The sequence below is a fragment of the Balaenoptera ricei genome, chromosome 8, assembly GCF_028023285.1.
Source record: "Balaenoptera ricei isolate mBalRic1 chromosome 8, mBalRic1.hap2, whole genome shotgun sequence".
In the NCBI taxonomy this organism is placed as follows: Eukaryota; Metazoa; Chordata; class Mammalia; order Artiodactyla; family Balaenopteridae; genus Balaenoptera; species Balaenoptera ricei.
The window spans coordinates 62,726,039-62,753,713 of NC_082646.1; the positions used below are offsets into that span (position 1 = coordinate 62,726,039).

General features: G+C 48.3%; 1 protein-coding gene across 3 annotated transcripts in view; it reads left to right on the forward strand.

Moving 5' to 3' along the window:
- CLPB (ClpB family mitochondrial disaggregase) overlaps window positions 1-27,675 on the forward strand; it is a 145,079-nt gene that overhangs the window by 109,858 nt on the left and 7,546 nt on the right. For 2 of the 3 annotated variants that reach the window (XM_059930874.1, XM_059930875.1), the window contains exons 7-11: window positions 9,676-9,790; window positions 18,987-19,064; window positions 20,323-20,378; window positions 26,642-26,686; window positions 27,062-27,223. In XM_059930874.1, coding sequence (XP_059786857.1) covers window positions 9,676-9,790; window positions 18,987-19,064; window positions 20,323-20,378; window positions 26,642-26,686; window positions 27,062-27,223 — 456 coding nt within the window. The remainder of the gene's footprint in view (window positions 1-9,675; window positions 9,791-18,986; window positions 19,065-20,322; window positions 20,379-26,641; window positions 26,687-27,061; window positions 27,224-27,675) is intronic. The other variant, XM_059930876.1, reaches the window with a different exon arrangement.

Below are 27,675 nucleotides of genomic sequence, written 5' to 3' on the forward strand. Positions count from 1 at the left end.
ACCATATCTATATATATTTATATAAGTGGTCTTTTTTTTTTTAACCTGGTTAGTAGCCTACTGTTTAAACCCCAGGGGTCTCAAACTGGCAGCCATGTTTTCTTTTGCCAACTCAGTTTTTTTTTTTAAATGTGAGTATAATGCCTTAGAGGTTGGAGCGTGGACTCTCCAGCCACAGGCGCCTATTTCCTATTGTATTATGTGCTTGCCTGTCAGACATTTGTATTTCCTACTTGGTCCTGAAGGTGTTAGTTATGATCCTAGTTCCATATTTGGAATCTGCTTTTTCACTTATTATTTCTTGATGGTTTTCTCATTTTAGAATTATCCATAAGCCTAATTTTTAATTTTCTTCTGCCTTTTAAAATGTGTCACTTATCTAAGAATCTCTGTCACCTTAGGTGGCCTAAATAATTTTCTCCTCATGGCTGGTTTGCTCAGTCCTCTCAGCATTCTCTGTGTGCGGAAGCCCCCTTGGGCCCCCTGAGAAGGTCCAGAGGTGGATGAAGCCCAGCCCCTGTCTCCTGAGCTGGCTGTTGGGAGAGGAAGATGGGGAGAGGCAGGCGCTCTTAGCTCTGATACGCACAGACTGACTTGTGCCTTAGGAGGGGTCCACACAGAGTTTGTGGGGGCCCCAGGAAAGCATGGATCACCTCCAGGCAGAATGAGCAGGGCAGGCTTCGTAGAGAAGATAACTGTGATCTCACTTTGAAGGATTTCACTAGCTGGAGAGTTTAATACTTAAAGCTTAGACCATTTTCACATCATAACTAAGAGACGAAGGAGAGGTAGAAATATATCTCTGTGCACACGATGGCAGATAAAACAAAAATATAGGGAGCTATTCCATGATGAATATTCAGCTGAGGGGGACGTGCTGGTGCCAGCCCGCATCTCCACTCCCAGATCCTCACTCCACTGAGACTCACGAGGAATTTATTGCTCATTTTAATCACATCCAGAGAATGAATTGGCAGGAATATTAGGCAGATAGGCCTATCATATATATTTTATTTGCATATCCCAGTGACAGAATCACAAGCACATTTCCTATCTCTGTATTTTTTCATTTGCTTCAGGGGTAGCTGGGGATGCAGTGCTCCCCTGAGCCCCTCATTCTGGGCTTCAAGCCTGGGTGCTCCCATCAGATCTGAAGGAAGCTATCAGGAGAGAACAGGTGAGGTATACAGAAGGGTAAAAGGGTTGTGTTCCTCCTGGCTTAGGGTGAAGAGATATCCCTTCCCTGCCTTGCCCAACCTGCTCCCTGCTTCGCATCTCATTTCGAGAGCCACTGTGCTGCATGCCTGGCTCTGTGCTTGGCCCAGAGGGCCCAGACAGCACCGTCTGACCTTTGTTACAGGTTCTCCATGGGCCAAACACAGCACTCCATGCCTTATGGGGACAGGCTTGTGCTTTGTTTCTTTTTCTTTTCACTTCTTTTTTTTTTTTTTTTTTTGGCTGTGTTGGGTCTTCGTTGCTGCGCGCAGGCTTTCTCTAGTTGCAGTGAGCAGGGGCTACTCTTTGTTGCGGTGCGTGGCCTTCTCGTTGCGGTGGCTTCTCTTGTTACAGAGCACAGGCTCTAGGTGCACGGGCTTCAGTAGTTGTGGCACGTGGGCTCAGTAGTTGTGGCTCACAGGCTCTAGAGCGCAGGCGCTCGTTTTGGCACACGGGGCTTAGTTGCTCTGCTGCATGTGGGATCTTCCCGGACCAGGGCTCGAACCCGTGTCCCCTGCATTGGCAGGCAGATTCTTAACAACTGCGCCACCAGGGAAGTCCCTTCTTTTAACTGCTCAAAAACTTTTTGTTGAAACATATTTGTATAAAGTACACATAAGTATACAGCTCACTGTATTTTTACAAGCTGAATATACCTGATCAAGAAATAGACTATCACAAGCACTCATTTGCATCATACTCCCTTCCAGTCACTACCCATCCCTAAGGGTAAGCATTGTCCTGATTTGTTTTACTTTTACATAATTTCAAAGACAGTACAGCAAATTCCCATAAACCTTCACCCTTAATACCAATTGTCAACATTTTATTGCACTTGCTTTATTACTTATGTATATATAAATAATATAGAGATATATGTATAATTTTTTCTGAACCATTTGAGAGTTAAGTTATATACTCGATACCCCTTTACCCCTAAATACTTGTATGAATTTCCTAAAAAATAAAGGGCATTTTCTTATATAACCTCAGTACAATCCTCAAAATCAGAGCATTAATACTGATTTTTTTTTTTTTAACTTTGGGTTTATTTATTTATTTATTTATGGTTGTGTTGGGTTTTCGTTTCTGTGCGAGGGCTTTCTCTAGTTGCGGCAAGTGGGGGCCACTCTTCATCGTGGTGCGCGGGCCTCTCACTATCGCGGCCTCTCTTGTTGCGGAGCACAGGCTCCAGACGCGCAGGCTCAGTAATTGTGGCTCACAGGCCTAGTTGCTCCGCGGCATGTGGGATCTTCCCAGACCAGGGCTCAAACCCGTGTCCCCTGCATTGGCAGGCAGATTCTCAACCACTGCGCCACCAGGGAAGCCCTAATATTGATATTAACTAATCTATAGATGTTATTCAGATTTCACCAGTTGTCCCAATAATTATCTTTACAAGAAAAGAAAATTATGGATCTGAAGCTGGATTCAGTTTTCATGTCTCTTTGGTCTCCTTTATTTTTTAAAATTAATTTTTTTTTTTTTTTTGGCTGTGTTGGGTCTTTGTTGCTGCACATGGCTTTCCTCTAGTTGCGACGAGCGGGGGCTACTCTTCGTTGCCGTGCACGGGCTTCTCATTGCCGTGGCTTCTGTTGTGGAGCACGGGCTCTAGGCGCGCTAGCTACAGTAGTTGTGGCACACGGGCTCAGTAGGTTTGCGGCTCACGGGCTCTAGAGCGCAGGCTCAGTACTTTTGGCACACGGGCTTCGTTGCTCCGCGGCATGTGGGATCTTCCCGGACCAGTGCTCGAACCCGTGTCCCCTGCAGTGGCAGGCAGATTCTTAACAACTGCACCACCAAGGAAGCCCTGGTCTCCTTTAATCTGGAACAGTTCCTCAGTCTGTCTTCCATGACCTTGACATTCTAACGAATACAAGCTGGTTATTTTGTAGACCGTCCTCGATTTGGGTTTGTCTAATGTTTCCTTATGATTCAACTCAGATTATGCATTTCTGGCAAGAACACCCTCTGGTGTTTATTTTCAATAAATTTGTTAGGTAGCCCCATGCTAAAAGTAAGAATATGAAATTTGTGTTTTAAGTCTCATCTTCCTAAATAGGCTCTGAACTTCCTGAAGGCAAGAACAGGTCTTTTCTTATCTCCAGGGTGGAAAGTGCAGGCACTGGAGTTAGACTACAAGGGTTAGTGTTCTGCCTTTATTACTTGCTACCAGTGGGACCCTGCTTTAATTACTTCATCTCTGGACAGTGAGGGAGGAGATCCTCTGAACTCCACAGGGCTGTGAGAATTAGAACAGTTGGTCCCAAATCAAGCAAGACTCATCAGTCCATGATCAAACTAGTGAGTGGAAGTTTGAGGAGTAACAGGATATTTTCGTAGTCACTGAGTCCCACCCCACAAGGTACTTATTAATTACAAAGGGAAAAATGATGGAGAAACTTGGCACAGACCACCTTAACCAAGTGATCAAAATTAACATCCCCAGCCACAGGTACAGGAACATCACGTGCCTCCTGATGTGATGGACTGAGGAGAACATAACCCATTTTCTCACCTTAGCCACTCCTTGCGCCTCTTAACCTTCTCTCGCCACTCTTGTCTCTGGATCAACCCAGCTATTTGCAAAGGAATGACATGGTCTGATTTACATGTTAAAAATATGGCTCTGGGCTTCCCTGGTGGCGCAGTGGTTGAGAGTCTGCCTGCCAATGCAGGGGACACGGGTTCGAGCCCTGGTCTGGGAAGATCCCACATGCCACGGAGCAACTGGGCCCGTGAGCCATAATTACTGAGCCTGCGCGTCTGGAGCCTGTGCTCCGCAACAAGAGAGGCCGCAATGGTGAGAAGGCCCGCGCACCGCGATGAAGAGTGGCCCCCGCTTGCCGCAACTAGAGAAAGCCCTCGCACAGAAACGAAGACCCAACACAACCATAAATAAATAAATTTTTTTTAAAAAATGCAAACCTTTAAAAAAAAAAAATATGGCTCTGGCAGCAAAAGGAGGTCAACTGGCGGAGAGGAGAATGAAGTCTAGGATGCTGACATAGTGGTCCTCAAGTCTGATGGGACTGATGCCTGCTCTGTACCCAGCTTTCCTCTACAAGGATGTGGACTCTGAGCTAGTTCAAGAGACTTTCAAGTCCCTTAGGTGCCCCTCTTGTCCCCCAGTCTCCTCTCCTGTCTGCTCTGTATTTCCCAGGCTCCTTTGTTGGAACCCCTGGGCTCCTCTTGTCATCACCCCCCTTCTCAGGACTCTTTCCATCATCCCACACCCGCCAGTCTCGTCTGTTGCCCCATGGTCCCCTTTTTTGGCCTCTGCGTCCCCCACAGCTTCAGGGCATGGTAGAAGCCTTGACTATGATATAAGTTGGGGTTGGATCAGGGAGTCAGGAGGGTGGGGCATATCTGAGTGTGTGAGCAGCCAGTGGGCTCTGCCCTGACCTCCCACAAGAGGCAAACTGCAGTTTGGCCTCTCTTCTCTTCCCTCCTCCATGCTTATCCTGTTCTTGTCCAGGGTCTCATTCTGCCTACCACCCCTACCCTAGCTCCTCTCTCAGTGAACGTACTACCAGGTTTATTATCAGACCTGTTCCTGAGGAATGCCCAACAGTAGGTGTGCTGCCATACCCCTTCTCCCTGTAACCCTCCTCCGCAGAGCCACTCTGCCCAGCCGCCCACTTCCTAGCGAGAGCCCAGCTAGGCTTCGCCTCGGCCTCCCAGGCCTTTCCTGTAAATGCACTCAGAGCCAGGAGGGGTGCCATATTAAATCAAGAATGATGGAAACCAGTGGCCATGATTATCCAGCCGAGATGCAGCATAGGGAGCTGGTTGCTGCTGGCTCCAGGTGAGGGCTTCTGAAGCTAATTGCATGTGGCTTTTATTAAGAAGATGATCACTCCCCCGCTCTTGCTCTCCTGGGTAGCTTCTTGAGCCTCTCAGCCCAGTGCCCCCTACTTTTGTAGGCTGGGTCATTTAACCTGTCTTCTCCTCCAATGGAATCCTGTCAAAGCAGGGCCTTGACCTCAGTCCCTGTAGCCTTTCTCCACATTTCCTCAGAAAGCCGGGAACAGCAGTAGCCCACATTCATAGACCCTTACCAAGTGCCTTCTCCCATCCTTCTCTCTCCTCTCCCCCAAATAGAATATATACAGACCAAGTGTTTTCCTTTCCTAGGTTCTTCCACTGGTTAGTTTTCCACAAGCCTGAACTCATAGCTCATGCCTTAAAAAGTCATTCATTCATTCAACATATTTTTTAATATAAACTCTGTGCTAATAAGCATTAGGAAAAGAGCATGAAGCACTAACCTTCTACCTGGTTTAATCCCATTGTCCTGTACATTTTTTTTTTTTTTTTAAGTGTACAACTCAATCCATTGTCTTTTTTTTTTTTTTTTTAATTTATTTATCTATTTATGGCTGTGTTGGGTCTTCGTTTCTGTGCGAGGGCTTTCTCTAGTTGCGGCAAGCGGGGACCACTCCTCATTGCGGTGCGCGGGCCCCTCATTATCGCGGCCTCCCTTGTTGCGGAGCACAGGCTCCAGACACGCAGGCTCAGTAATTGTGGCTCACGGGCCTAGTTGCTCCGCGGCATGTGGGATCCTCCCAGACCAGGGCCCGAACCCGTGTCCCCTGCATTGGCAGGCAGACTCCCAACCACTGCACCACCAGGGAAGCCCGTCCTGTACATTTTTATCAGAAAGTCTGATCCAGTTTCAGAAGTTTCTCTGAGGAGATATATAGGGCTTCAGGCTGGGAGGGAGTATGCTAGAGTCAGGATGTGCTCAGATTTAAGCCATAGGTTGAATCTTTCCCAGTACCATCTAGAAAGCTCCTGAGAAACCAGCCAGATCACAGTGCAACCTTTCCCCCATGCTCACGCCCATAAAAGTCAAGAACCCTTTCCCATTGCCCAAGAAAATAACAGGAATACTAAGATAACCTAAAATCATGACAGTGAAGTCGAGTTATAGGAGGTAGAAATATTTCCCTGAAGAAGACTTAAGGAGGCCATGGTGGCCGTACCCAAACCGACAAAGTGGCGGGAAATGCCATGTTAGGCTTTGCCTGTAGCAAAGGAAAAAAGATATGTTTTGTGAGGCCCCACAAACTAATGGATGGAAAGTACCTAGATATGGAGTTCTCTACTGCGTAAGGAAAATTGACAGGCAGAGCTGAGCCACCCCAGACAGTAGAGGCGTCCTGAGAACTCAGTTGGTGTTGAGACTGTACCCTGCAGACCCAGGGTTCCTAGGGGGAGAAGCCTCAGGAGCCACGCTGGGGCAAGTGGGGGCATCCAAGTGGACTTGGCCTCTGGCTTCTGCTGAAGCCGGAGCAACTGTTCCCCTTATCTGTGGGCTCCGTGCAGATTAAATTAGTTAAAAGGGTTCCAGCACCAAAACAAAAACAAACAAAGAAAAAAGGCACTGGGTTAGATAATCAGTCATCAAAATGCAGCAAAGGAGAAGTTACATTTATCAGAGGCCTGCCACGGGCCAGGTACTATGCTGGCCACTTGAGTCTCTCACGTAGCCACTTCTACATACACATTTGCTGTATGCCAGAGACCTGCCAATTGTTTTGTATACATGACCTCACTTAATCCTCACCAGCTTCCCACAAGGATCCTGCAAGGTAGGTGTGAGTACCATCACCGTATTAGAGATGCGGAAACTGAAATTCAGAGAGGTGAATTAACTTCCCCAAGGTCAGCTAACTAGTAAGTGGATTAGGTGAGGTCTAAATTCACATCTTTCTGGAGCAAAGCTGCTTCTTTCTGCCACACTGTGTGCCCCACTGTGAGCCAGAAGAGGAGTCAAACTCCAGATGGGGACTACTCTAAGAATTCAGTGAGACACTACATATAAAGTGCTGAGTACAGTGCCTGGCACACAGCAGCTGTTCCACAAACGGTAGTTACCTCATTCGGTTGGCAACATGTATTGACTCCTTCTGTGAGTAGGGCCCTATGCTAGGTGCTGGAGCTATAGCGATGAATAAAACATGGGCTTTGTCACTACGGACCTCATGTGTGGAGTAAGCAGACATAAACAGTCAGTTAAATAAGTGCTCTGGAGGTCCCGGGGCCAGGGCAACAGTCTCCTTAGACAATTTGGTATTTAAGCTGAGATCACTTAGAGGTAGGTGGGAATAGAGAAGACTTTCGTGCTGAGGGAGCAGTGTGAGCAAAAGGCCCAGAGGCAGGAATACCCATCCCTGAGGGGAAGTGATGAAACAGACCTAACAAACCCTCGGAGGCCAGCTTCCTTCTGCAGCCAGACTGACTGTGAGCTGGCCAGGCCGCTGGCCAGTGCTGTACCAGCAGGTATGTGTGCATCTCACCATCAGAGCCTTCCACCCCAGTGGACTCGAGTGCTGAGAGGGGCTGGGTGGACAGGGAGGAGGAGGCAGATATATGGCTGGAGTCGGCAGAGCCAGGTGATGTATGTGGCGCCTGAGGGAGCTGCATGATGACGCGCTGGATTCCAACCAGCAAGTGTTGCTCCGCTGGGATCGGCGCCGAATTATTGCTCCATATGAAACCCCAGAACTGATGGGAGCTTTCAGTTACAGACTGATAGCAACAGCCGAAATTGGATTGTTTGCTATTTATTTTTTTTAACTTCTGTCAAGGTCACTACCTTAACAGGAAAACACTGCCCAAGCAGCAGGTATTTTTCATCCACTCTCTCTGCAAGAGCAATCTGCAGCCACAACTTTTGTGACAGGGCCATACCTTGGCAGCTCGCTTTCTAGAAAGTTGTCAGTATTACAGGGGCCCTAGGGGAAAGAAGCCTCCTGAAGACCCAGGTCTTTCCATCCCACTTCAAGACCTGCTTCCTTCCCCCACCCTCCATCCCCTGGCCTCCATAAATGCTTTATCATCAGACCCACACACTCACCCCTCCTTGCCCAGTCTCCAGATAGTCCCACAGCTCCCACCTAGCCCAGTATTCCAGCTCCTTCAAGCCTCCTGTCTCCCAGAATTGTTCCGTGCTTTATGTATCCTTCCCTTCTCTGTACTCCTACACCACCCAGTCTAGCTGTTAATTTCTCTTTATATCTGTCATCAACTTCATTTTTGCAAATATTCACCAGATGCCTCCACTGTGCCAGGACCCGTGCTGGGAATAGCAGTGAGTAAAAGGCAGTGCCTACCCTCAGGGAGCTCATAATTGATTTGGAAGACAGAATCACGAACATGCAACAAACTGGTTTTCAAGTAATTTTTTTTAAGTGATAAGTACAAGGCTAGAAATAGGCACACATGCTTTGGAACCATGAGGGAAATGGCTAATTCTGCCTGAGTAGTATTTGTGTACAGACCCTGCCTCACCCCCCGTGCCCAACTTTGAGCTCCCTGAGAGCAAGGCCTGGCTCTCCTCTTCTCCCTCGCAGCAGGACCAAGCTCGGGCCTCCTCCATCTGCCTTTTCTGAAATGGGCCAAGCCGGAGGCCAGACACATGCCAGGCACTCAGCATCATCTAAACCTCCCAGGGGGCAGGGTATAATCCTCCTCCTTCCACCTGCCCCACCTTTCCATCATTGCATGCACAGGGCCAGGCACACAGCAATTGCTGAATAGTTGTGTTTAATTGAAATGCAGTATCATTGAAGTAGAGGGTGTTCATAGCTCTGGTTTAAAAACCAAAATGGTTTTCAAGAGGATAAGTGGAAGACTTCCCTGTTGGTGCAGTGGTTAAGAATCAGCCTGCCAATGCAGGGGTCACAGGTTCGAGCCCTGGTCTGGGAAGATCCCACATGTCGTGGAACAACTAAGCCCATGCGCCACCACTACTGAGCCTGCGCTCTAGAGCCCGTGGACCACACTACTGAAGCCCACACGCCTAGAGCCCGTGCTCCGCAACAAGAGAAGCCACCGCAATGAGAAGCCCATGCACCGCAAAGAAGAGTAGCCCCCGCTCACCACAACTAAAAGAAAGCCCGCGCGCAGCAACAAGGACCCAACACAGCCAAAAATAAAATAAATAAATAAATAAATTTATAAAAAAAGAAAAAGAGGATAAGTGGAAAAGGAAAGGAACCTATATTTGTAAGCACTCAGTGCACATCAGCCATGATGCTAGGCACATTCTATATACATTATCATATTTAATCCCCAATTTACAGAGGAGAAAACTGGGGCAAAGTAACTTACTCCAGGTAATAAGCACCTCTTGTAAGTGATAGAGCTGAGATTCGAACCAAATCTTCTGTCAGACGCCAGAGTTAAGGGTTAATTTACTAGCAGTACTTACTAGCAGGGTGAGGCAGGACCCCTGAGCAGTGGCCACCCGAGGTAGGGAGATGAGGTGAGGCCTAAGTCGAGGGGCAGGGGAAGGACTGGGCCAGCCTCCAGTGGTCATGAGCCAGAGCTGTGCATCAGGACCCCCAGAGAAAAAAACCTGTGTTTTTCCCCCCTGGGTTGGGGGATAGAATGAAACTAGGATCCTCCTGGGCCCAGCACTCCTGAGCCACCTTCCCTCTCTCCCCACAGTACCAAGAGAAGCAGCGGAAACGTGAGGCCGAAGAACGGCGCCGCTTTCCCCTGGAGCAGCGGCTGAAGGAGCACATCATTGGCCAGGAGAGTGCCATCGCCACAGTAGGTGCTGGTGAGTATGTGAGATGCTGGCCCACACCAAAAAGGGCGAGGAGGCTCGCGGTCTGCCACAATGAGGTGTAGTCCTGCTGTCTCCATGCTGGGGAGAAGTGGCTAATAATACTACAACATAACATTTGTTGAGTACTTCCTATGTTCCAGGCAGTGTTCTAAGCTCTTTGCATATGTTGTGTCATTTAATCTTTACAGCAACCCTATGAGGTTGGTGCCATTAAATTCCTCTTTTACAGATGAGGAAGCTGAGACAGAGCACTTCAGTAATTTGCTCAAGGCTGCTTTCATATGCTTTGAATTTAACTCTGACCTTCATCTGGTCTACTGCCCCCACCCCACCCCCATTTTTCAGGTGGGGAAACTGAGACCCAGAGAGGAACAGGAGTTTGTCCATCACTAGTAATGTATCAGTTAATTTCTCTTTATATCTGTCATCAACTTCGTTTTTGCAAGTATTCATCAGATGCCTCACACACCAGTAGGATCGTGAGCCCCTCATCAGGGGCCTGACTATCAGTGAATAAGAGGAGCCCATAGGGAATTCCCTTGTGGCGCAGTGGGTAAGACTCCACGCTCCTAATGCAGGGGGCCCAGGTTCAATCCCTGGTCAGGGAACTAGAGCCCACATGCATGCTGCAACTAAGAATTCACATGCCACAACTAAGGAGCGCACTTGTCACAACTAAGGAGCCAGCAAGCTGCAACTAAGGAGCACACCTGCCACAACTAAGGAGTCCACATGCCGCAACTAAGGAGCTGGCGAGCTGCAACTAAGGAGCCCACCTGCCGCAACTAAGAGGACCCAGTACAACCAAAATAAATTAATTAATTTAAAAAAAAAAAAAAAGAGGAGCCCATAGACCAGAGCTGCCTCACCAGCTAGAGGTCAGAAGGCTGCCTGCAGGCACACGCAGAAGCCAAGGAAAGCTTTTATGAATACACAAGTTCCTGCTACTCAGGCCCAGACTACACCAGGCTGCCCTTTTGGGTCTGGATACAGACAGCCACCCTCAGCCACCACCTTGGAGGTGGCAACACCCCACTTTGTGTCTGAGGTAGAGGGGAAGGAGACCTGGGAGCTCTTGAGTTGAAGAAGAGAAGGAGGAGGAGCCCATGGGAGAGACAGATGACCTAGCAGAGATCTGAGAAAGCATATCCTGCTGGAGTCTCATGTCCACTTGGGCCAGAACTGCAGCTGCCATCATGATATGTTCCCCCCACTTCTTACACAGCCCTTTCCTAGCAGGTTGTCTGCTCCTCTTACCTTCTGCTACTCACTAGCTTCTCAAGCCCATAAGCTATGAAGCTCCCAGAAGTAGTTGGGGGGAGAGGGAGGATCAACCAGGGCTCAAATCGTAGGTGGGCCACTTACCAGCTGTGCAACTCAGGCTGATCGTTCAGCTTCTTTGAGCGTCAGTTTCCTCATCTCTGTACCGGGGAACCAAATCCAGGACTGTCGGACTGTAAAGCACATGCTCCTTACAGTATGTACCAGATAGCACTCAATAAAATTTAGTCCCCTTCCTCAAGATGTTTACCACCTAGGGTTGGGTACTGTGCTCTATAGGTCAGGCCCACAGTTATTTCCTTCAACCTGGGACTTATCCCTAGTCCCAGCCCCAGACTGGCCTCTTCCCCTGGTCCTACAGCACCTTGTCTGTCCCTGCCCTTGGCCCAGAGCAGGAGTAGATGATTCCACTCCCCACCTCCTAGGAGCTGTCAGAATGTCTGCCCCGAGTGCTTCCTTCTACCCAAAGCTCCATTCTGTCACCCGAACTGCCTCAGATCTGGAGGCAGATCTTTGTCCTGTGGTATGTAGGTTGACCCTGGTATGGCTCCAGTGATGCTGGAAAAGATACAGAGGCTGTGGATGGCCTGGGCTGCGGGGTTGGTATGTTCTCTTCCATTTGTAAGGCAGTAACTGTGCACCCACCTTGCTAGAGGCCCTGCAGCCAGGGATCACACTGATAATAGATTGTGTTCGGCTACCAACTCAGGTGAAGCATGAGGCACTCTTTGGGTTGGAATTCGTGGCAGGTAAGCAGCAGCCAGTGCCTCAGGACCTCAAGACTGAAGTAGGTGCAGGAGAGGGAGGCGGATCTAGAGGGTAAGCCAGACCTCCCTGGGTCCTCTAGGCTAGTGTCAGACGTGTGCTGGGGGCTGGCTAGGTGGAGCCTGGCACCCCAGGGGTACCACGAGGATGCGCAGGCAGAGAAGTGCCGCAGAATGAATTGATTTGATAAATGGCCATTTATTACCCTCACGAATTGACTGAAACCAATTTCGGTCACATCAACCCCTGGTAAGTGCTGGGATATTGATTTGTGCAAAGTAATACAGTGAATTTATCAGTGTGATCCCCAGCTGCAGGGCTTCTAGCAAGGCTGGCGCACAGTTACCGCCTTACAAATGGAGGAGATAAAGCACCAGCCCCACAGCCCAGGCCCCCATGGCCTCTCTGGTCTTCTGGGGTCACTGGAGCCAAAGCAGGGCCAACCTACAGACCACAAGCCAGAGCACTGACATTGAAAGTGAGGCTCTCCATCCAGAATGCAGAGCCATTCTTGATCATGGGGAAGGGGAGGATGCCTGTTCTATTGGGCAGACCTCCTGGGAGCTCATAGCCTCTGTGCCCCACCATCCTCAGAAACGCAAGCAGTTGTCTATTCAGCCCATTCAGAGCTAGACTCCGCCCCCCTCCTCCAACCCACCCGCCTCCTGTGTTCCTATCTCAGTAAAGGCACTACCGTTCCCTGGTCTCCTAAATTGAAACTTAGGTGTTTCCTTGGTCCTTCCCTCCCCCTCACCCCTCACAGCCCATCAAGTTCTATCATTGTAACTCTCTGTTCTTCTCCCCTCTGTTCCTGATACCACTGCCCCAGCTCAGGACCTCAGTATCTCCCACGTGAACCAAGCAGTGGCCTCCTCACTGGTGTCTCTGCCTCCTTTTCTTTCCCTATTATCACTTCTCCCCAGCTAGAGTCAGCTTTGTAAAGTGTAGGGGGAAAAAAAAAAACCTGTTTAAGATCTTTGAGTGGCTGCCCTAGCCTGGCATACAAGGCCCACCCCTGCTGCTCCCACTCCTCGGTTGCCCCCACCCGTCCCCACTTGGCACTGCACAAAACGGCTGCTTCTGCATGTGCTCTGTTGATCTCTTGCCTGCATTTGTTGATGCTGCCCTCTCTGCTTGTAATTCCCTTTCTTCTGGCCCCTTCCCCACCCCAGCCCTGCCCGTCTCCCACACTCGGGCTGGTTTTTACTTAGCCTAACTCAGTTCAGGAGCAATAGACTGTAGACTCCTGAGGGCAGAGACCATGACTGAATCATTTTTGTTTTCCCAGTTCCTGGCACAGCGCTCTGCTCGAAGTAGATGCTTAGTGAAGTTTGTCAAATTAATTATTTTGTTATGGCCCTTTGTCTATCTCTGTGATGTGCTCTGAGGAAAGAAGAGAAGCTGTAAGCCTGCTTTCTAGTTGTTCACAAGCATACTAGGAATGTGACTGTAGCAAAATAGTTAATTACAACACCCGTACTACTCAGCCTTTGACCCCTTTTCCCCAGACCTGCTCCAAGAAGCTTTTTCTGGGCAGCAGGTCATCCTGCACACCCTGTCGCTCCCTCTGACCAGGGGCCTGTCCCCAGAACCCATTGCATCTGGTCCCAGTTGACTCCAGCCCATGAACTCCCCCGGGAAGCTCTACCACCTTGACTGCTCTTCCAAGGTCTGGCCTGAATTCAGAATCTCAACATCAGCCATGTGCACACAGTAGGCGCACCATCCTGTCTCGTGCTCCACGTCCCTCTTTGACTAATCCAAAAATGTAATCTTCCTAAGCACTGCACCTTTCTGGACCCTCCCTTGGAGTCCTGTTTCTAATCTGAGAAATACATCCAGGTCATCCCTGAGTTGTAGAGAGGCAGTGACTGATTTAGAAAACTTCTTACAGTTCCACTTCCCCACCTCACCACTCCAGGTGTCCCTCCTGTGCGCCTGTTGTTCTTATTGTCTGGACTGCCCTGCCCTTCCACTCACCTGCCGGGACCCTCAACACCCAGGCCTCCTCCAGGAAGCCTTCCTTAGCCCTCCACCTGGGTGCAGGGCCCTTTCTCTGGGCTTCCTGTGGACATCTTTTTAAACTGAACTTACCACATGGCATCGGTTTGTATGTCTTTCTCCCTCCCAAGGTCAGGAACTACCTCTCATTCAGGTCTGTTTCCCCAGGGTTGGTACACAGGTGTGTAAAAGGTTGAACTCAAGTGAACTCAAATGAACAAAGTCTGAGACCTTCTTGACGTTCTGCCTCTCCTCAGCACAGATTCTGATCTCAGCCTCTTTCTGGAAGGGTGTCAGTCTTCCCTTCAGGGATCCCTTACCTCACAGCATGCACACAGTAACATATAATGGGTGGGCTCAACAAAAGCTGTTTTTTGCAATTTTAATACGTAACCCCTTAGTAGCAATAGTTTGTCTTCAGAATGACTAATCCTTACAGACTAAGAAGAGAACTCTCTCTCATCATCCACCAAACCCAAGGCACCAGTATCCATTCAGTCAGCAGACACTTCTTGAGCTGTGCTCCTCGAACCTATAAGCTTAGATAGGAAATTGCTAATAGACATTTAGATGACTCAGCCATGGAGTCCCTCTGAAGGACAGGTTTCCCTAGGAGGTGGCACAAGCGTGGAACAAACATGTTCCAGTTAGGTTAAAAAAATCTCTCCCACTGCATCACCAGAACTTATCAGGAAAGATGAGTCAGCCTGCCCAGACTCCCCCGGAACCTTGAGCTAGATGGAGGCAAAGGCCTGGCATGGGAGGAGGAGGCAGTACTTTTGTCTCACTTTGGTTTTGCACACACCAGGGCTTTCCTCCTGGAATGTCCCTTCATACCCAGACTGCCTGGCCATCTCCCCCTCATACTTCAGGCACAAATGGCTCTTCCCACACTTCTCCCAGTGCTCCCATCCCACTTGGAACCCACAGTTTTCATAGCAGCGTTCAACCAAAAGGCACAAACCTTGTTTTAGGCTTCTTTGTAGGTGCCCCAGCACTCAACACAGAGCTTTTTTGCTGAACAAATGGATATGGCTCCCTGGAGAGAGGTTAAGAAGAGAGTGGAAACCTTATTCACCCAAGGGTAGTAGTAGTAGTAACCAGTTGAAGCCATAAGAGACTCTTGGGTCCAGGATTCACTCTTCTCTGTAAAATAGGAGTTGAAGTGTCTGTTCTTTTGCACTTGTGATTCCAGAAAAACCAAGAATTAATTCATTTAGTCAGCACACATTAAACCAGTGATGGGCAAGAGTCCCTTGGGAAATATAATGTCTAGCACATGCACCCACAGAATACACAGTTTGGGGCACACCTCCCCCTGATACGAGGGCACAGACAGATGAAACCTGTTCCACTGCCCCTCTTTGAGCCTCAGTCTCTTCTTCTGTAAAATGGAGGTAATGTCTGCTTCTCTGAATTATTGTAAGGATGAAAGAGAGATCTGTAAAATGGCAAAGCTAATGGCAGCTGCCACTACTGCTGCTATGATCACCATTATTTTTTATTATTATTCCATTCTTTGAAACTTATAAAATACCATAGCCATTAACTCATTTTAATCTTCATGTGGGGCTGACTGAGCATGTATGGCTCTTCCCATTTTATAGATGAAGAAACCAAGCCTCTAAATCAGTAAGTGTTTTACTCAAAGTCAATCAACTAATAAGTGGCAGAGCCAGGACTCCAAACTCGGTCCTATAACTCCTGCCCTCTCCACCATACTGCCCCATAGATGAACATAGGAGTTAATGGAGCAGATGTGATGTGGTGGAGTAAACAGGAAAGAGTTGTTGCAGGTGAGACTTAGGATGGTCTGGTAGTGGTTGACATGGTCAGGAGAAGACGTTCTGGTAAGGGGAAGAACCCAGCAAGGAGGCCCTGGAGCTGGCTCAGCATGTGGAGAGGCTGCCAAGCCTGTTGGAGCTTTCAGAGATGGGACTGGCCAGAGAAGGGGCTGAGCTGCCTGCTCAGGGGACCTGACACCATCTCAAGCCCAGAGAGCAGGGGTCAGGATATGGTCAGGGGCAGGGGCCCCTGAGACCATGTATGGAATGGCTGAGCCAGCCAGACTGGAAGACTGCAGCAGGGTGGCTTTCCAGGTGAGGTGAGGGAATGAGGAGATGTTGTGGTAGGGGAGAGCCAACTCCTTTCTCTAAACTCCTGAAGCACCAGTTCATGCTCAGGAGCTAGCCAGAGCCAGGGTTAAAGCCCAGGTTCATTTATTTACCTGTGTAACCTTGAGCAGGTCACCTAACTTCTTTATATATATTTCCTCGTCTGTAAAATGGGAATCAAGTTACCTGCCTTGCCAGCCTCATGGGTTCATAACCAGCCTCAAATGAAGTTATGTCTACAGAAGTTCTTTACAGACTCTGAAGTGCTAGCAGAGGAAGTTGCTGCATTTGCTTGTCAACAGTGAGAGCACCCACCAGTACCTGTGGCCACATCCCAAATGGGCCTATCCAGGTCTCTGTCTGTCCCAGCCTCTGCCCCAGCCTGACAGAACCCTAAGGCGCCCAGCCTTGGTCCTCAGCCACCCTGCTAACCACACACCCCAGGGCCCGCCTTCCCCAGTCTTTCCTAGCTGCTTCCATTTTTCATTCTGTCGGACGCCATCTGCTTGGCCATTTTTCTCTTCAGATATTATTAGAAATATCCAGAGTTGTAATTGTTTAATGGTTGGCATTTTGCCTGTTTCACGGGGAGCCCAGATTAAGCCCACCCCAGACTCATGCCCTGGGTCTGGCAGAATTGACCAGGGACAGCTGTGCAGTGGAGTCTGCTTGGCATTATAAAGAGCCCTCTCCCAGGTGCATTATTAGAAAAGAAGGGGGAAAAGATGGCCCCTGGCGTAATCCAATTCCGCATTCGCCATGGTGTTTTTGAACTGCATAGCCCAGAGGCATGCAGCTCTTGGTGGGCTGGGAAGCTTCCTGAAAGAGAAGTCAAGATCAGAACCTCAGGTTCATGACACCTGGGGAACCCTGGTCCCCCAGGCCACCTGTCTGAGTGATGCCTGGATACTTTTGCCTCCCCAAATACCCCCATGAAGCCTGAATCCAGTTTTTGCTCAGCTTCTTTCCAACGTAGATTCTCAACTTAGCCAACTTTTGGAAGAGTGTGACTCCTTTCATATGACCCCTTCTCTCACCCTGGCCTCAACACACATCCACACATAATGTTCACAGAAGTCTAGCCTTTGCCATTTTACAGTATCTCCACCTCCCCAAATACCCCCACCCACGGGGTCTTGTTTCTGTCAGGACACTGGGGGTTCCCTCTCACCAGGCTGGGACTTCTCCATCTTCATCCCCAGCCTTCAGATACCTATGAGGCCTGTGGATTCCCATCATGTCCAGGCCTTCCAGAGGACCAAGCCAGTCAGTTTAGAGATGATCTGAGACCTAGCCCAAGGGAGAGGTTAGACTGAGTGTTTTCTCAGGCCCCTCTCAGGAGTCTCAGGGAGTATCTCCCGGGCAGACAGAGTGGCTAGTCTGGTGTCCATGAGGTTGCACAGTTTCTGTTTCTGCTGAGGCCAGAACTAGAAAGTATCTTAGGTAGAAGCATTAGAGATTGAGGTGAGAAAGCCCACAGTGTGGACCTGAACTCCTAAGACAGGAATTCGAGACCTCTTTGATCTGATCCCACCCACAAGTACTCATGTTCATTCCTGTCTCTCCACCTCTGTCATGCTGCCGCTTTTGCCCCCTCCAGACCCCACCCAGTCTCTGTGATCTGTCATCAGTCCCACTTCTTCCAAAAGCCTTCCCTGATCTCTCCAGCTGCTTTTTTAAAACCCAACCACACAGATTATACCACACAGTATAGCATTTAGGATCTTTGCACCTCAAGAATGGACGATACTTCCCTAAGACTGTCAACTCTTCCTCCATTGACTTGGTTTCCAAGCCTTGTCCTCTGACATATATCCTTTTGCTCATCTCCCCTCAACACTCTGGGGACCAGACCATATATGCTGTTCCATCTGCAGGATGACCTTGACATTGCACAATGGTCTCTCCCCTTCCTTCTTCTGACGGCCATGTTTCCATTTAACGCAACCCAAATTGATACTAGCTTTTGTAAGTAGCCATATGTGACAAAAAAAGAAGACAGGTTTAGAGATGCAACTCTACCATCTCCACCAGTCAGCTGGTAATCTACTAGTTGTGTGACTTGGGCAGATCTCTTTATCTCTTGTTTCAGTTTCCTGTTCAGTATGATGGAGTTGAAAATAATATTTTCCACTCAGGGTATGGGTCTTGAGTAATAAAATGTTGGCCATTTTTCCATTGGGCCTAGCAGACAGCATGTTTAATAAATGATTCTTCTGATGGTTCTGCCTCATTCTGTTCCTACTCTTATACTTGAGTGATGCTTCTGAGCCTGACTCTCCCACTCTGTGGTTGGGCATTTAATTTCCTCATCTTGCACATAGAACCCTTGAAGAGGAGAGGTCAACACTCACTCTAGCAGAGCTGAGCCCCGGGGAACCTAGTACATGTTTATTCCCCTCCCCCCACCTCTGCCCAGTGGAGACCATGTTGGTGGAGGTGCTAACCAAGTGGCTCACCCTTCCGTGCCCTGAGCTCCACACTACCCTTCACTGGCTTCCAGAAAGTTCATTTGACTGTATTTCCTAACAGCAGACGAGACCTTAGTTCCCCCAAATGGGAAAGAGTTCAGAGCTCACACCCCAGATCCCCAAGGGCCTGCCATGGGCTTCTGCCTCTCCCATTTGCATAGGGGCAGGCTCAGACTCCCACCAGTGGTGAGTAGATGGGTTACCAGTGGAGAGCTAAAGTTCCTCTCGAATTCTCCTTCACCAGCCCCCCACCCCCTTCACCTCCATTCACCATCCACCCGCCTTTCAGTTTCCTTGGCAACGCTGAGTGCTCATCCTGGAAAACTTTATCCGAAATCTGCTCTGGGCAGCTTTCCAAATCCATGCTAACCTGATTAGATGTCTCTAGGGGCCTTGCCAGCTAATCAGATTAGGCAGCACTAATGGTAGTGAGGACTTTGAGTGGGCGCAGAGCAGTAAAACATATTGTATACTTAGTGATAATTATCCTGCCTTTTGTGTCATTGATTTATCTGCCTCCCTCCCTGTCCTCCCTTCTTATGTGTTTGGCCATAGCCATCCGGAGGAAGGAGAATGGCTGGTACGACGAAGAACACCCTCTGGTCTTCCTCTTCCTGGGATCATCTGGAATAGGTAACTGGGAGTAGATCAGCCTGTGGGGAAGGAGAGCTGGGGGAGCCCCAGCTGCTATGGGCCAGAGTCACACGACCCACCTCTCGTTCAAATCTAGCTCCCAAAACAACTGCCTCCAAATTACAGAGCCAGCAAGAGGATCATCTGTCACATTAGGAACAGCTGGAATTATGCCCCTTCCTCTGGAAGCTGTGGTGCAGGGCCTACTTCACCTGGAAGGCCAGGCCCTTGGGGTCCTGTGAGTCCTGGTCCAGCCACTCTGCAACCCCAGAGGCTGCCCTTTAGGAATTGAACCACCTCCACTGCCCAGTGCACCAGCCTTATCTAGTGTAGCCTGGGACATAACCCTCTAGGAAGCTAAAGAAAGCCCCTGATGGCCAGCACAGTGCTAAGTGCATAGCAAAATTGGTTGCGGTGAAATGGGTTGGGGGTTTTTATAGCCATTTGGGCTGGATTATCTGAGGCATTCTCACTCCCTCACTCTCTGCCCTCACAGATACTTCCCACTGCCACCACCACACCACCACCACCTCCCGTTGTCTTTTTTTTTTTTCCTCTCCCATTGTCTTGATAGGGAATTTCATGCATCTGTTGCCTCCTCTTCCCCTCTCAGCATCTTCATGGGTGCTCCCTCAGATGTAGGGTCCCAAAGGGTTACCATCACCTCACATGATACTATAGAACTTGACCCATACCAGATGGTGACTTCCAAAGGCTTGACCGTCATGCCAAATGGCCCTTCAGAGCCAACACTTGGGTATTATCATTCCTTCTTTATGTTACAAAGCAAGGCTGTGAAGCCAAGGAGAGGTGCTTTTTATCCTCTCCCAGCCTCTATTTGGCCCGTGGCTCCAGGGCCTGGCTGGATGGCAAGACCGTGGGTGTCCAGAGAGATACAGTGCAGTGAGCCAGGAAGTCAGGGTGCTCCTAGGAGAGGCAAGGTTTATGCTGGGCTTCAGAGGACAGGGTGGCTCTGGATTGTAAGAGTCAACCTCTCACTCTTAGGATGCTCCTGTAGAGAAAAGGCTTCAGTCCCCATCCACAGAAAAATCAAGCTGCAATGCAGACTTTGATTCTGGTCCCAGCTTTACCATTAATTCCCTTGGTGACTTTGAGAGAGTCACTCACCCTCTCTGAGCCTTAACATTCCCAGCCATAACATACATTATTTCCAGCATCTATGCATTTCTAATATTCTTTTATCACAGGAGATAGTCATCTGGTCCTAACCCAACACTTCTCTTTTCCTTCTTACTAGGAAAAACAGAACTGGCCAAGCAGACAGCCAAATATATGCACAAAGATGCCAAAAAGGTAAGGGCTGGGATCTACGCCCGATCGGCAGGCCATGGAGAGCTCACCACTCCTGCTAGCCCAAAAAATCCTAGGCTCCCTGAATCTGGCAATAGCCAATCAAAAAGATGGGCCCTGGCCCAGGAAGCAGGCCTCATCTGTGGCCCCAACTTGGCCACCAATTGCTCCAGGAATTTGGGCAAGTTATTCAACCTCTTTGTGCCTCAATTTCTTCATCTGTGAAATAGGATGAATAATCCTTGCCCTGCCTGGCTCTTGAGGCACTTGGAAGAACCCAGTGAGATTCATTTATACAACATTTCTAAGCATCTACTCTGTGCCGGGTATTGTACTAGATCCTGATAATACAGCATTCATTAAGACACTCCCCTGCCCTGAGGAGCTCAGTCTTGAGGGGGAGACAGCTTTAGAAACCTATCACTACTGTCCAGTGCCATCAAGGCCATGCTAGAGGGAGTCTCAGACCTGTAGGAGAAAAGTAGAAATAAGAGGATTTGCTTTTCTCCATTCTACATGAGCTTTTAAACATGATTTCTTAATGCCCTAAGCTATGAGGTGGTCACAGTCCCCTTTTTCCCATGACCCAGAGGCCTGGATTCTCCATAGGACAGGGCTGTGCCCATCCCCTTGTTCAGACTCTGGCTTTCCAAGACCTGCTCAGTTTGACTTTCTAGACTGACAGGAAATACTTTCGCACAGAGAGAAATGTCAGAGCAGTCCTTGGAGATTGCAGAAACATTTCAACTTAAAGCCACACATTCTTCTTCCTACTGGCCTTCCCAGTGTGGAGGCATCGCAGGTTGCCCACGACCCTGGATGCCCTTGCCTACTTTCTGTGGAAAGCCTCCCCAGCTGAGGTGATGAGGAATTGCCCAGGCCTCCGCCAGCCAAACTGCCAGCAACCGAGTCCTGGCCACCTCCTATCCTGCTTTTGCCTAGCTCCCCCTTCACCACCTCCCTGAGGGCCTGACAGCCACAGAAACAAGGTAGCTCAGGCTGTGTCCTTCTGAGCCGCATTCATAGCACCCTTCTACTGACTCTGCCAGTAGCTGTCCGTGAGCTGTCTCAAAAGCTAGAGCAGACCCACTCAACAGGCAGGCAGGCAGGCAAGAAGCAGCGCATGGCATGCTAATATGCTCCAACCGAAATAGCATTTTTAAGACAATTCATCAGGTTGGCAGCGATTGAAACAATTAGCACTCTGGAGAGGGCCATAAACTAGCAAGACTATTAGGGAAGATGCAGTTACGGGCAGGAACCACCTGATTAGGGATGAAGAATTCCGAGTGGTTTAATTTCAATACTGTCAGAAAGGTTAATATTTAATTACAAATCATAATCTCCTTATCCAAGCTGTCTTAATATGTCTTCATACACAGTGGAAGTAGAAGGAAAGTATCTGCTGACTTGCTGGTGTAGAAAGGAGAAGGGGCTTGATAAAAGACTGATGATGCAAGTCATTTTTCAGTTGGAGCATCTAAACAAGAGACAGATTTCCACCAGTGCAGGGTGTCCTGAAAGCTGATGATGGCATCCTTCAGTACATGCCTCACCTAGGAGACGGAGTTAACACCATCACCGCTTGGAGGCAGTGGTCTGGGTGATCCAGGCTCTGGAGTCAGCCATTCCTTGGCGCAGGTTCTACTGGTCCTAGATGGGTTGCTTTACCCCTCTAAGTTTCAGCTCTTGCCTCAAAGTGAAGCTAATCAGTCCTGTGTCTAAGGTTGTCATGAGCATCAAGTGAGATACTATGAATCACAGAGAACACAGGCTCTAGCACCCAGTAAGTGCCTTATCCCTTGTCTTAAATTTATTCATCACGCCGTACTTTCCACAGCAGTACTCCCATCCATTGTCTTATTTGATCCTATAAGGAAGATAGCATAAATGCTAAATTAGACCCACTTTTTAGATGAGAAAACTGAGACCCTACAGCGTTAAGGGTCCAAAGTCACCTGGTAGGGGAAGAAGTAAAATCAGAATCCAGTCTCTCAACTCTTCTCTCAAAACTGTTGTTCTCGGCCACAAGAGGAGGCTAGATTATAAACTTGTCCATTTGTCCCCATGTCACATAGGGAGATGAGAGGCATGAGAAGCCCAATATAACCATGTATTTTATTTTTAAATCATAGTTGTTGCTTCTATAAAACTTCTACCTTCACCAGCCCTGAGGACCAACTCATTACAGCATCTATGTCTAGCATAGATGTTCTCTGGCCATGTAACAGGCATGTTTGAGACGAGCCTTCAAAATCTGAGGGTTCTGGACTGTAAGCTGTCTAACCAGGGTACCTGACGTCGCCAGGACCCACAGAGTGATGTGTGGGAAGTGTCACGTACAGGGCCCAGTGTAAGGGAGGACTGAGCACTGACCTGGGAGTCGGTGACTTGAATTCGAGTTCTGGCTCTCTGATCCTTAGTTTCCTCATTTGTAAAGAGTCACAGTACCTCCAGACCTGGCTGCCTCACAAGGACTTGTTTGCACATTTTTATAATTTCTTTTTTATTATTATTAATTTATTTATTTTTGGCTGTGTTGGGTCTTCATTGCTGTGCGCGGGGGCTACTCTTTGTTGCAGTGCGTGGGCTTCTCATTGCAGTGGCTTCTCTTGTTGCAGAGCACGGGCTCTAGGCATGCGGGCTTCAGTAGTTGTGGCACCCGGGCTCAGTAGTTGCAGCTCGCAGGCTCAGTAGTTGTGGCATATGGGCTCAGTTGCTCCATGGCATGTGAGATCTTCCCAGACCAGGGCTCAAACCTATGTCCCCTGCCTTGGCAGGTGGATTCTTAACCACTGTGCCACCAAGGAAGTCCTATAATTTCTTTACCAGACTTGTGAGCTTATTTTTTTTCTCTCATTAACCTCTACTATTTCTCCCAAATTGAGCAGCTTTGTTAACTCCCATTATTAGGGTTAATAATCCTTGAGAAAAAACCTTAATGGCATTCTGTGATTTCATCCTGAAGTAGGGTGGTGAAGCCCTAAAGACTGCAGTTATAGTGGCAGTATGATGAAGGGATCAAGAGCAGGGCTCTGAGTCCAACACTAAACTACTCTGTGGAGTTGGCTGAGATCTCTGTTTACATCAATTTTCTCATCTGTAAAATGGATTCAATAATGGTGCCTGTCTCATTGGATTATTATGAAGGTTAAGTGAGATAATGATGTAAAATGCTAAACACCATTCTTGGCACATAGTAAGCAATCAGTACATGTTAGATATAATTGTTATTATTGTTGCCTCACTTCTAGATAACCCTAAGGTAAGATCATTTGAAAACCAAAATTATTCCAGCCAAGAAAATCAAGCCCTTAGACTTGTTGAGAGTTACTCAGCAAATCAGTAGAAGGACTAGGATAAGAACCCAGGTAATTTGACATAAGCGTAAGTGAGCACTGAAGTTATACTCCCTGTTACCTTGGGACATTGATTGACACTGGTTCTGGACACAAAGCTCAGAACCCTTCAAATGAAGATGCTAAGAGCCCAGCTGATTGATGGAGTGGGAAATATGAGACAGGGGAGTATAGTGGCTAAGAGCACAGGCTTGGAGCCAGATTGTCAAGCTTGAGTGACCTTGGAAAAGTTACTTTAATCTGTGGCTCGGTTTTCTCATCTGTAAGGTGGGAATGATAATAGTACTTTTACCTCATAGACTTATACACATTCTAAGCCCTTTATAGCTTGCTTATTTAGAACATCGCCAGACACATAGTAAGCGCCCAGTGAGTGTCACCTATTATCCAGATACCCATCTCGTGGCTTCCAGCCCATTGCTCCCTCTGGGCAGCACTCCCAGCTTCCCCATGTCTATCTTCCCACGCTTCCTGAAGCCAGTGTTTCTCTTGGCCGAGCTGCCTGGGTCCCTCTGAAGATGCTTGCTGGCTAATGCTCCATGTCCTCTGATAACAGTGATCACCCCCTCATGACCTTAAGATCTTCTCCAAGGCCTTTCCCACCTCTTGGATTAGGTCCTCTCCTCAGGCCATAACATAAAGGAGAAACTGAGAGGGCATAAGGGCCTGAGTATATAGGAAGAAACTGCAGCTCCAGAAGGGAAGGGAGCCAAGGCCACACAGATAGTGGAGAACTGGGGCTGGAAGCCAAGCCTGGGGCTCTTTCTGCCACCCTGTACCTCACGTACAGAGTGACAGGACAGAGAAAAAAATAGAATACATCACAGACTGAATTTCTGGCCAGCAACCGAACTAGAGTATGGCCTGGATTTCGGACATAGCTACCTCCCTCTCAGGGTCTTGGCGCGCCCTCCCTCATCCCCAGCTCTCAGGAGAAGCATAGGCAGTGGGTGCGTTCTCTTAGATGGAAGCATGTGCCAGTAGGAGAGGAGCCTGAGGAGTCTCTGGGGAACCCTGATCTGGGTGGAGAGACAGGGCCTCTGAATGCCCTTATAATGCCCTAAATCCCTAAATTCCTCATGAAAAGAAGTGGGCATTCTGCTTGTGTTAACTCGCAAATCCCACTCCAAAGGGTGTGCTCTTCCCCTGGGGCTAATTATGGTCGGGCCTCACCCCAGGGGGCCGGTTCCCTGGAAATCAGCCCTAGGCCCAACCATGGAGAGAGAAGGGCTGCAAGCTATATTCTGGATAGCTCTTAAATGAAGTGAAAACATGTAAATAAATGAGAAAGATTTATTAGTTTAAAAGAAAAGTAGGGACTTCCCTGGTGGCGCAGTGGTTAAGAATCCGCCTGCCAATGCAGGGGACACGGGTTCGATCCCTGGCCTGGGAAGATCCCACATGCCACGGAGCAACTAAACCCATGCGCCACAACTACTGAGCCTGCACTCTAGAGCCCGCGAGCCACAACTACTGAAGCCCACACGCCTAGAGCCCATGCTCCACAACAAGCCACCGCAATGAGAAACCTGCGCACCGCAACAGAGGTAGCCCCTGCTCGCCGCAACTAGAGAAAGCCTGCGCACAGCAACGAAGATCCAACGCAGCCAAAAATAAATAAAATAAAATAAATTTATTAAAAAAAAAAACTGTGATTAAAAAAAATTTTTTTTAATGAATAATATAAAAATAATTGGTGCAGCCACTGTGGAGAATAGCGTGGAGGTTCCTTAAAAAACTAAAAATAGAGTTACCGTATGTCGCAGCAATCCCACGCCTGGGCATATGTCCGGAACAGATGAAAACTCCAATTCGAAAAGATACATGCAGCCCAGTGATCATTGCAGCACTATTTACAATAGCCAAGACATGGAAGCAACCTAAATGTCCATCGACAGAGGAATGGATAAAGAAGATGTGGTACATATATACAATGGAATACTACTCAGCCATAAAAAAAGAATGAAATAATGCCATTTGCAGCAACATGGATGGACCTAGAGATTATCATACTAAGTGAAGTAAGTCAGACAGAGAAAGACAAATATTGTATGATATCACTTATATGTGGACACTAAAAAAATGATACAAATGAACTTATTTACGAAACAGAAATAGACTCTCAGATGTAGAAAACAAACTCATGGTTACCAAAGGGGGAAGGGGGAGAGGATAAGTTAGTAGTTTGGGATTAACAGATACACACTACTATATATAAAAAAGGTAAGTAACAGGGACCTACTGTATAGCACAGGGAACTGTATTCAATATCTTGCAATAATCTATAATGGAAAAGAATCTGAAAAAGAATATATATATGTATATATGTGGGTGTATGTATGTATAACTGAATCACTTTGCTGTACACCTGAAACTAACACAACTTTGTAAATCAACTATACCTAAAAAAAAGAAAAAGGGGCATGTGCCCACATAGACTTGCAAAGTTGAGGGCACCGTGGAACTGTCTGGGTGCTTGTTGCTCCCCTCCATCTCATCATGATCCCACGCTGATGGTGACTGACTTTGTCCATGTCAGCCTGCACCACTTGGGTGCTTCTGGAGAACAGAAACATAGCTCCAGTGCTTGACACAGGATGCCCTCAGGAAATGTGGGATGAGTGGATGATGTGGTGAACAGACCCAGTAGAAGCCTGAAAAAAGAGACATTCCAAGACAGATTTAAGGCAGGAACGCGACTTGGGTTTATTAAGGTAGGGCATGAGGGAATCGTGGGGGATGAGTGGACAGAAAAAGGAGGCAAGGAGCCAGAAAAAACTATATCATGAAAATGGGATAGAAAATCTTGGCTTGGTGTGGCTTAAAAGCCAGAATATATTTGAGATCTCTCCTCCTTAATCCTTCCCCCTGCCTTCTTCAAATGGACTCCTGCTTGTTTCCACACAGGGTTTCATCAGGCTAGACATGTCTGAGTTCCAGGAGCGGCATGAGGTGAGTGAGAGTCCTTGGTGAAGTGTGGTTTGGAGAGCCTGTCAACAGGACTCTGCCTGGCTATTTTGATGTGACTTGTCGTTTAGGTCTGAGATAATTCCAGCAGCCTTGGGATTTGTCCTTTGCGGGGGGCATATGTACACAGCAGGGTCACTGATCTGTTTTGCATACGATTTGCTCTGAAGAATAAACACAGAAAAGATAATCTGCTCTCCCATCACGGCAGGATTCCTTCCACTCAAAGAGACAACCTAATTGTCCTTGTTGAGACAGGCAATCTTAACAGTATATAAAGCCATCTTACCATTGCATGCCCCATATTGAAAACTAAAAATATAGAAAGGCCTTCCTAACTTATTTCCTTCCTTCCACCAGGTGGCCAAGTTTATTGGGTCCCCACCAGGCTACATTGGCCATGAAGAGGGTGGCCAGCTGACCAAGAAGCTGAAGCAGTGCCCCAACGCTGTGGTGCTCTTCGATGAGGTGGACAAAGCCCATCCAGATGTGCTCACCATCATGCTGCAGCTGTTTGATGAGGTGCAAGTCAGCTTGGGCCAGGATGGAGTTGGGGACACCTGTAGGTATGGGGGTCCTGTGAACAGCAGGATCCAGGGGCCCAGAATTGATCATTCCTCAAGTTGCTGCTTCCTCGTGTGTACGTTCAGTCACTTAGCAGGTGTGGCTTCACCCCTTCTCTGGACCAGGGCCCAGACTGGGCACCCAAGGAAGACCAGCACTGCCCAAGAGTTGAAATGTTGTGACTGCCCAGACTACCTTCAAAAGAGACAGAATGGGACAGAGGTGCCAAGGGAGAGAGAGAGATCTGAATTTTTAGTTCTAGCTCTGCTCCATCTCTAGGCATCAGGGACCTCATGTGACAAACAAGGAGGCTGGATCCAGTAAGCTCCAAGAACCTTTCTGGCTCAGACAGCTCCTGCTCCTCCCTGTGTCAACCATCATTTTCACCAGTTCTTTAAAATGCTAATAAC